Below are 10976 nucleotides of genomic sequence, written 5' to 3' on the forward strand. Positions count from 1 at the left end.
TATGGTCCTTACACATGTCACAATTTAAAAAAAATAAATTAATGTAGACATAAAAATTTAAAAATGCTTGTCCAAAGCTCAAGGCAATTTGACAAGCATTTAATCACCAGAATTAACCAAAGAGTCACAAATGACCCACCCCCAAACAACAATACTTTTCCCTCCCCAAAAACCTGGGTAAACAGATGGGCTTTGTAACAAGTCCTGAAGATTCAGAATATTTTGGACAAGGGTTGGTAGAAATTCCAAAAACCAGGGGCACTCTTGGAGAATGTCCTTTAAACAGCACCCTCACTTTGAACCAACAGCCCCGCAGCTTGAGCACCTCCCTGACTGTAATTGCTGCAGTACGACAGGGGGCTGGTCTACACTCCCACAGTAAATCGATCTAAGTTATACTACTTCAGTTATATGAATAACATAGCTAGATCCACTTACCGCGGTGTCTACACTGCACTGTGTCGACGGGAGGCACTCTCCTGCCGACTTCCCTTACGCTTCTCAGGGAGATGGAGTACACAAATCAATGGAAGAGCGCTTAGCACGTCTTCACCAGACCCACTAAATGGACACTGCTGCATCTAGCGCAGCAGTGCGAATTTAGCCAGTAATGTAGACAAGGCCAGAGAAGTGGCCTCTCTCAAGTAGGCAGGTCCCACACTATTTAATTGAGGTATTGGAACTTAAAAGTTCTTTCCCTTAAATAAACAGAGGTAATAATGCAGGACCTGATTCTGCAGCAGATCCTGAAAAGCTTATTAATGCATGGAAGAAGTCTTTAATTCATAAATTCTCAGGGCAGGGATGTATCATATTTTTACAAATGCCATGTACACTTCTAGATCTATATAAAATACTACTAAACTGAAACACTAGGGTTTATTATTGTTACGCCCAAAATATTCCTACTATAGTGCTTAAGTTTAGTTTTTGCTGCTTACATCTCATTTATCAAACATCACATTTAGTGATAAAAAGTTAATGCATATTTTAAATATCCCATAATCTTTATAAACCCAGAAATTTTCCATAGTGCTGAAATACAACATTACAAATGACAGCCATAAACAGGTGCCTTTTCCTTTGATGGGTGAAAGCCGAATCCTGCTATCATTGAAGCCATCAACAAAACTCCCACTGAATTAAGAGCAGGATTCAGCCCTTAATGCAGTGATTTGAGAAATTCTTAGCAGGAGAGAAGCCAAATGAAGGATCCAAAGCTGAAGAACAAGGAGAACAATAATATACTTGAAAATATCAAAATTAACGAGGGAAAATACTAAAAGTGGAGGGAATATTGCCTTTGCAATTCTTTTCCTCTTTGCCTGTATGCTGTCCATTTAGGTTGTTGGCTCTCTAGGAAAGCGACCTGTTGTCATATATGCCTATAAAGCACCTCCCTCACTTTTGGATACTATATAAAAAAAAATAAATCACATACAAAAGCCTTGATTAAACATTAGTCAAGGTTGTTTATCAACATAAACTGAAAAATAAAGGAACAAATAGTCAAGGGACCCAAGCAGTTTCCCTGCTGCGACATCATCCTTCTTCATAAACTATCATTAAGGCTGCAAGTCCGTCACGGAGGTCACGGATTCCATGACTTTCCGTGGAGCTGGGTAGGGAGCCTGCCAGCCCCGCCAACCCCCCCCAGCATCAGCAGGGGTCCTGGGCCACCTCCCCCAGCACCGGCAGTGCACCCGGACCGCCCCGAGTACCCACAGCCCTCCACCCAAATTTTAGTTACGACTATATAGTACAAGTCATGGACAGGTCACGAGCCGTGAATTTTTGTTTACTGCCTGTGACCAGTCCATGACTTTTACTAAAAATACCCATGACAAAAACGTAGCCTTAACTATCATTCCCTCTGACTTACATGTCCCACACCACCTTAAGGCTCCATCCTGCAAACATTTAGGCATGTGCTAGCTTTACTACTGAAAGTAGACAAACTGAAATAAGTGGGATTACTCACAGTAGTAACATTAAACATAAATTGCCTTTTAATGGCATTATCCATAGTCCATTGACTTCAACAGGCTTTTGATCAGATCCTTGTTTCATTCAGTAATTTAAATATGCTATCGTGTCTAAAGCACCTCTCTCACTTTTGGTTGTTAAATAATAAATAATAAAATAATAAAAATGATATCGATCCAATTATGTTGCAAACTTCAGAAAAAATCATTAGATATTTATAGAAATGGGTGGGAATACCTTCGCTAGCTAAGATGTGAGACAGGAAAATATTTCAGGTAACTTACTGACAGACACTTTGTCATCAAATTTGGTTGGCTAAAAAAAAAAAAGTGGCACAATTTTGGAACTTCCCAATATGCAGTTTCCGTGTGTGTGGAAGGGGAAGAAAAAAAAAAAAAAAGTCAGCTGAGTATTGTCAAAATATAAATTTAGCAAAGTAGTGGAGAAAGCCCTCCAATTTATCTGCATCTTTAATTTCCTTGTTTACAAGGAATCAAGTAGGAAGCTAGTTACCTTCACAGCCTCACTATGATCATAATTGGTTTAAGTGCAACACAGCAGCTCGTACGGAAGAGCAGTAAGTAATAAAATGTCACTTGTCTGGACCGAGTTCTTGGTTACCCTAGGTTTCGAAATTATATGATTTTCCCTAGTCTACAGAGAAGTTACTGAATGTTTAGAGCCAGTGAAATTATTTATAAAACTTTTACAGCACTACACTTTACAAAACAAATAAAGGCAAAATCTTGGCCGAAAACAGCTTACAGTCTGAGGCCTTGGTCTTGTAAAGGGATCTGTTCAAAAGCTCTTAGCTAGCTTCCTTGCATTGTATTATTATTATTATAACTATTGATCCCTTTGCAGGATCAGGTTCTATGTTCAAATGAAAATAGCAGATGCATAGGAGCACCAAGGCAAAAGCAGAACAAACAGTCACTTAGATTAATGTACATTCGTTGAGAGTTACTTTTCTTATTTGTATAAAAATATAAGATTTGGTGGGGGGAAATAATTTCAATGGCTTCCTATCCTACGAACAAAGTTTAGCATCACTGTTAAACTAGTTTCAGAGTGCTAGCCATGTTAGTCTGTATCAGCAAAAACAACGAGGAGTACTTGTGGCACCTTAGAGACTAACACATTTATTTGGGCATAAGCTTTTGTGGGCTAAAAGTGGGTTTTAGACCACGCAAGCTTATGCCCAAATAAATGTGTTAGTCTCTAAGGTGCCACAAGTACTCCTCATTGTTAAACTAGTGTATCCCACAAATTTCTCCTCTTTCACTTAGGTCAGTGGTTTTCTACTTTTTTTTCATTTGTGGAGCCCTAAAAAAAAACAAAAAGGAGGTGCAGACCCCTTTGGAAATCTTAGGCACTAGGTGCTGTACAAACAGAACAAAAAGACAGTCCCTGCACCAAAGAGTTGATAAACTAAGGCCCTGATCCTCAAAGGTGCCTAACTCTCATTAACTTCAGTGGGAATTAGGTCAGTTAGGTGCCACACAACTGATAACTGGGCTCCCCACCTCTCAGTTCTGATGTACCCTATCAAAACTCAACCTTCAGGATGAATTTGAAATGTAGCTTTTAAAAGAAATGCTGTTAACTTTAAAATCAAACACTATACACAAACAAAGTTACTTACTAACACCTATTAAAACAGAAAGAATTCTGAAAATCTAATCAACTTCTATTTACACTCTTTGTTGACTTTTTCATGGTCCAAACCTAAAAAGGCAGATTCTGTTCAGTGTCACTCACTTGCCCTCAGTTTCACGCTGAGGTTCTTAGTGCTGAGAGATTTTTTATTTTTATTTGATTGCAAACGCTGCAGGGGAAACATTTGCGCCAGTAACACATCCAACTGGTCCTAGCCCTGACATAAGCTTGTTTCCCCCAAACTAAGTGGACGTTCAACTTCAAGTCAAGTCCATGTCAAGACAGGAGTGAAAGGTAACGGCCAGCCCTCCACCCACCTTGTTGTGCTTGTCTAATCACAGTTCCTATTTAAAATCTCTCTCCCCGCAAAGAGCAGTGACACGGACGGTGTCGCGCCCGAGGCGGGAGCCCCAGGGGCTCGCTGGTTCACGGGATGGTTCCAGCTGAGGGTGCCCCTTCCAATCCCTTCCCCGAAGCCAGGCTCTCGCCTCAGGCCCCAGCTCCCCTCCGAGTGCCGGGCACCCCGGGGTGGCGCCCGCCGCTCACACCTGGCTCCGAGGCTCTGCCCCCACCATCTCTCCAGCGTGCCGCGTCCCCTCAGCTCCCGTCGCCCCCAGGTCTCGGCCCCCTAGCCCGGCCCGGCGAGCAGCCGCCCCCGGCCCCGCACGCACCTCAAGTCCCGGCTGACCGAGTGCAGGCTCTCCTGGAAGCAGGCGACGAAGCTCTTCTCGCGGCCCTCCAGCGTCTCCTTGTTCCGCATCCCGTCCTTCAGGCAGTCAAACACCCGGGTGACGCTGGAGCGCAGCGCCTGGATGGCGGCGATGGCCTGGGAAAAGGCCTCCAGGTTCACCCCGGGGCTCAGCACCCCCTCCGCCATCTTACCCCGCCGCCAGCCGAATGGGCCTCCCCGCCTGGCAACGAGAAGCGCCGGGAACGCCACGGGGCCGCGTCGGCCCAGGGCAGCCTGGGAAATGTAGTCCCGGGGGGGTTAGAGACGTCTGTGGAGGCGTGGGGGAGTCAGCGTGCGTGAGGGGGTACAGGCGTCTCTGGGTGGACATAGGGGGGCGGGGAGTCAGTGTGGGGGCGTATAGAGAGGTGGAGAGTCAGTGTGGTGTGGAGAGGTCTGTGGGGGTGGATGTAGGGGGGCGGGGAGTCAGTGTGGGGGTGTATAGAGAGGTGGGGAGTCAGTGGGGGGGTATAGAGAGGTCTGTGGAGGTAGACATAGCGGGTGGGGAATCAGTGGGGGGGTGTATAGAGAGGTGGGGAGTCAGTGAGGGGGTAGAGAGGTCTGTGGGGGTACCCACATCACAAAAAACACTACCAGAACAAAAAGAACAGGAGTACTTGTGGCACCTTAGAGACTAACAAATTTATTAGAGCTTTAGCTTTCGTGGGCTACAGCTAGGGTGACCAGACAGCAAATGTGAAAAATCGGGGTGGGGGGGGTAATAGGAGCCTATATAAGAAAAAGACCCAAAAATCAGGACTGTCCCTATAAAATCGGGACATCTGGTCACCCTAGCTACAGCCCACTTCTTCGGATGCAGACACAATTGATGAAAGTCTCCGCAGAAAATTCAAGGACAGAATGAGTACTGGAGTTGATCTATCCTCGGATTCCTAGATGGGGACCCTGGAGGTCACTTTTCAGGCACATATATGAAGTAGACAAGTCTGCACTGTAACTGCCAATTCTTTATCCATTTTGTGGATTAGGACAGAACTTCATGCCCAGTGCTGGCTGTCTGATAGCTTTCAAAAGCTCTAAATTCACTTTAGAAAGAATGGAAAAAAGTTATCATAAAGCAAATACACCTCTACCTCAATATAATGCTGTCCTCGGAAGCCAAAAAATCTTACCGCGTTATATTGAACTTGCTTTGATCTGCCAGAGTGCTCAGTCTCCCCCTCTCCCTCCGGAGCGCTGCTTTACCGCGTTATATCCGAATTCGTGTTATATCGGGTTGCGTTATATCAGGGTAGAGGTGTAGTGATCCAAACTGGAATCCTGCACAGCTTGACAGGACAGGCTGCAGAGGTAAGGATGGAGAGTATAAAATGAAGATGAATCTATGCACAACAAGGCAGGACTGTACAGAGCAGGAAATATCAACCCAAAGTATAACATGTACCACAGCTACTAAGGCTATGTCTACACTTAAACTGCTAGAGTTACACAGCTGCAGCTGCACCATGTAGCACTTTCGTTTAGACCAGGGGTCGGCAACCTTTCAGAAGTGGTGTGCCAAGTCTTCATTTATTCACTCTAATTTAAGGTTTCGTGTGCCAGTAATACATTTTAACGTTTTTAGAAGGTCTCTTTCTAGAAGTCTATAATACATTACATACAACAATAGTTTAGTTAAGTAAATAAGGTTTTTTAAATGCTTAAGAAGCTTAATTTAAAATTAAATTAAAATGCAGAGCCCCCGGACCGGTGGCCAGGACCTCGGCAGTGTGAGTGCCACTGAAAATCAGCTTGCGTGCTGCCTTCAGCATACATACCATAGGTTGCCTACCCCGGTATAGACACACCCTCCAGCAACAGCAGGGTTCTTCCATCACTGTTAACTCACCTCCAAGAGGAAGTAGCTACATCGACGTAAGAATTCTTCTGTCAACATAGTGCTGTCTAGCACTGTCTATACCAGGACTTAGGTCAGCTTAACTATGTCGCAAAGGATGTGGATTTTTCACACCCCTGAGCGATGTAGCTGGGTCAACCTAACTTTTGAGTATAGATCTGGCCTAAGAATTGAGAGGCATGGATAGAGATTTGTTCTGATTAGTCTGAAACCCCAAAGGATGCTTTTAGAGTGGTCCCAGAAGTGAAATAAAGAGAGACTTGTTAGGGAAGAGAAAAAAATAGATAATTAGAAAGAGATTTTCCATAATAATACAAAGAAGTTTTGTTGGTGGGGAGGTGGGCAGGGCAATCAACTACAGTAGAACCTGAGTTATGAACACCTCAGGAATGGAGGTTGTTCATAACTCTGAAATGTTTGTAATTCTGAACAAAACATTATGGTTGTTCTTTCAAAAGCTTACAACTGAACATTGACTTAATACAGCTTTGAAACTTTACTATGCAGAAGAAAAATTCTGCTTTTAACCATCTTAATTTAAATGAAACAAGCACAGAAAGTTTCCTTACCTTGTCAAATCTTTTTTAAACTTCCCCTGTATTCTTTTAGTAGTTTACATGTAACACAGTACTGTACTGTATTTGGGTTTTTACTGGGTTTTTTTGTTTTTGTTTTTAGTCTCTGCTGCTGCCTGACTGTATACTTCCGGTTCCAAATGAGGTGTGTGGTTGACTGGTCAGTTCATAACTCTGCTGTTCATAACTCTGAGGTTCTGCTGTACAAATACTGAGACTGATCCTACCAGCTGCTGAGCATCTCTTGTAAAGTTCTGAGTCAGTGCTCAGCTCTTCACAAGCAGTCCTTGTCACCTGATAGGACAGGATACATTATTTGGAATGAATGACAGTACTAGAATTCTAACATTACTATTGAATCATCGTGTTAATTGTCTACCTGTAAACCAAATGTATTCCTGTGTAACTAAATCTGTGTATTCAAAGCCTCATGTATCCTGTGGCAAGCTGGGCCTGTATTCTTTGGCAAGATCACCAGATTTCTTCACACTCCATTATTGTATTTGATGGCAGCTTGGAAATTCTATAGCAGCTTCAGGTAAATGTAACAGAGTGAAGTTTATGCTGAATTAAGTGGGAGGCTGAGTAATACAATCAGCATATAATTCCTCCTATTTTTCATTTTGATATTAAATTATTTTACACTGCCCCAAAAATTTCAGTCTTCAGTTTGCCACACATTTTTGTGCTGACAGCTTTATAGAAATAATAATAGTAATACCTAAAACAGTCAAGGGATAAGATGGTAGTTTTCTCGACTCAGTAAGGGGCAGTTGGGACTTTGGGCACTGAGGAAGTATAGTAGACTGTTTGGTTTTTCGGCACGTAGCGAGGATATTAACAATGGATCTCTTCTTTCCCTTCCCTTTTTGGGCAAGGTTAGAATTATCAAGAAATTTTCTGGAATGTGGGGAAGGTCTGAATTTCTGATTCAATACTCTTGTTTCTTAGCTATCACCTGCCCCAAAATATCTCACTTCATCCAACTATGATGGATATGTATATTATCTGGATACATCCACTAAAATGATAAGTGGAAAAATAGTCAACAGTGTTGAAAATGAAATAGTCACATTGGGCTTCAGAGTTAAACATTCCTATTTAAATGAATAGGGGCAGTTTAACTACTGTTTCAGGCTGTCTGCAAACTCAGAAAAACAACACTGTATTGGTTTACATTTGGTTCCCATTTGGAATTATTTCTCCCAATCATAAAGGCTGGAAACTTTTTTTCTAATGAAGTCCTCATGTCTGCTTCACATTTAGATCATGAATGATTTAGATAATGGCATAGAGAGTACACTTATAAAGTTTGTGGATGATACAAACTGGGAGGGGTTGCATGTGCTTTGGAGGATAGGATTAAAATTCAAAATTATCTGGACAAACCGGAGAAATGGTCTGAAGTAAACAGGATGAAATTCAATAAGGACAAATGCAAAGTACTCCACTTAACAAGGAACAATCAATTGCACACATACAAAATGGGAAATGCGGAAAGGGATCTGGGGGTCAGAGGGGATCATAAGCAAAATATGAGTCAACAGTATAATACTGTTGCAAAAAAAGCGAACATCATTCTGGGATGTATTAGCAGGAGTGTTGTAAGCAAGACGCGAGAAGTCATTCTTCCACTCTACTCCGTGCTGATTAGGTCTCAACTGGAGTATTGTGTCCAGTTCTGAGCACCACATTTCAGGAAAGGTGTGGACAAATTGGAGAAAGTCCAAAGAAGAGCAACAAAAATGATTAAAGGTCTAGAAAACATGACCTATGAGGGAAGATTGGGTTTGTTTAGTCTGGAGAAGAGAAGACAGAGAGGGGACAAAATAACAGTTTTCAAGTACAGAAAAGGTTGTTACAAGGAGGAGGGGAAAAATTGTTCTCCTTAACCTCTGAGGATAGGACAAGAAGCAATGGGCTTACATTGCAGCAAGGGAGGTTTAGTTCGGACATTAGGAAAAACTTCCTAACTATCAGGGTGGTTACGCACTGGAATAAATTGCCTAGGGAGGTTGGGGAATCTCCATCATTGAAGATTTTTAAGAGTAGGTTAGACAAACACCTGTCAGGGATGGCCTAAAAAATATTTAGTCCTGCCATGAGTGCAGGGGACTCAAGGTCCCTTCCAGTTTTATGATTCTAGGATTTCTGTGGCAGACAGTACAGTTTGAGACAAACTCTGCAGTTGCAGTCATGGGATACATGGATCCCTGACTATATTTTGTCTTAAAAAACACTGTACTGCATTCAAGCCTGCATTTATTACTCATTGAGTCCTACTGAAGTCAACAGGACTTTTTCTTGAGGAAGAATTGTAGGATTGATCCCATTAACTAATTCTTCTTCACAACATCCTAGATAAATATTATACATTTTACAGCTGGGGGAAACTGAGACTTCAGTACACTACAACATTTAATCAAGTTTGTAATTAGTTAGTGATATGGTTGGGTTTAAATGTGGTTTGTATTGTCACTCAGCATGGTTAATACATTATGACAGACAGCATGTTTCACTGTTCACAGTGGTCGATTTTTGGTGTAAGGTTGTTTTCCTATAACCAGCTTGTCACACTTTCTGCAGTATAGACAGGACCCCTAACCATGCTTGTGTAATGGGTTTGGCTGGTTCTCCTACCTCTCAGCTTTTTGTGTGGTAGGATATCCCAGAGTATATTGCCCCTTTTTATGCTGGTGCTTGTACTCCAGGTACTATCTCTTGCTGAGGTACTATGGAATACCTGCCCAGATTGTACTGATACAACCATGGTTACATAATATAGACATGGACATGCACACTTGGCTGTCACATGGTTGTGTTATGAAAATAGCTGCTGTGTAGATACAACTCTACCGTGTTTGTTAAAAATGAGTCAGATAAGAGTGTCACAAACTAGATACAAAAGCTCAGTTGTACTTGTAATGTAGACTGGTTAGACTCAGTGAGGTTAAGTGACATGCTGTCAGCATGTCAGTGGCAGAGCTGGAATCAGAATGTGTACTAAAAAGTTCTGTCTCTATGAAAAGATATTTACAGTTAAAAATAACCAATATAAAAAGGTTGTGGAGAGAAGCGTGATGAAAAAAAGCAATATTAGGAAGGAGAAAATTAAGTATTGGATGGCAAAACTTGGTAATATACTCCATTGAACTAAGCAGGTTGTGCAACCATAATGAATTAGCTTAGATCCTCAAAAGCTCTATTCTTTTCTTATAAATGCTTACTTGGCTTCACTTGGAATACTCACGGTAATAAGCACCATGTTTAAGTATTTGCAAGTTCAGGCCCATAGCTAGTAACAAAGAGCATGATTGGCTGATGTGAACTGAATACCAAGTTCTCTAGCTATCTATCTGAGTGTCTCTTTACAACACAGGGGATGTCTACACTTCAAGCACAGGGTGTGATTCCCAGCTCAAGAAGACATACTCGTTGAGCTAACGCACTAAAAATAGAGTATAGCCATACTAGGTAGACACTCGGGCTAGCTAGCCCTTTCTGCCACTCATGCGGCTGTGACTAAACTATTTCAGAGATAGCACAAGTATGTCTCCTTAAGCTGGAAATCACACCTCTAGCTAGAAGTGTTGACGTGTCCACAGTTTACTCAAGTGTGCCAACTTGAGCTAGCCTAGCTGAAGTGAGAGCTTCCACACTTTGAAACAACACTTGAGTTATGCAGAGTGATATGACGAGCAGCACAAAGGCATTGGATTAGCAGAGGGATTGGATTGGCTGCTGATGAGTTGTAACTCGAGTTGTTATATCCCCACTGCATTACAAAGCTTGAGTGCTGCAGAAGCTCAAACTAAAGTTCCCCATCTCCACCCCACGATGGACCAATTAGCTTAAAGCAGCACTCAATTCAAACTAGAGATTTTTGTGTGTGAGTCATAACTCAATCTAAATGTGCTGTGAAGACACACCCTAAATGACTTGCCCAAGGTATGAGAAGAAGTCTGTGGTGGAAAGGATATTGGCCCTGAATCTCCTGAGTCCTCTGGCTAACCTGACCACTTGATCATACTTCCTTCTTACCAATCCTCAATCATTTAAATCGTCACTGGTATTTGTTCAGCACCATCAGTGAGCTTGGTGTTATATAATACACAAACCGAAAGATAATCCCAGTCCTGAAAGGGCTATCACAACTGATGGCTCTTCATTT

General features: G+C 42.2%; 1 protein-coding gene across 6 annotated transcripts in view; it reads right to left on the minus strand.

Annotated features, from left to right (window-relative positions):
• Window positions 1–4576, minus strand: part of MED27 (mediator complex subunit 27) — a 170373-nt gene extending 165797 nt beyond the window's left edge. For 2 of the 6 annotated variants that reach the window (XM_034793783.1, XM_034793784.1), the window contains exon 1: window positions 4317–4568. In XM_034793783.1, the coding sequence (XP_034649674.1) occupies window positions 4317–4522 (206 nt within the window). In that variant the 5' untranslated portion in view covers window positions 4523–4568. Of the gene's footprint in view, window positions 1–4316 lie in introns of all 6 variants that reach the window. The other 4 variants (XM_034793781.1, XM_034793787.1, XM_034793785.1 and 1 more) reach the window with 4 other exon arrangements.
• Window positions 4577–10976: the final 6400 nt, after the last annotated feature.

This window comes from Trachemys scripta, chromosome 17 (genome assembly GCF_013100865.1).
Source record: "Trachemys scripta elegans isolate TJP31775 chromosome 17, CAS_Tse_1.0, whole genome shotgun sequence".
NCBI lineage: Eukaryota > Metazoa > Chordata > Testudines > Emydidae > Trachemys > Trachemys scripta.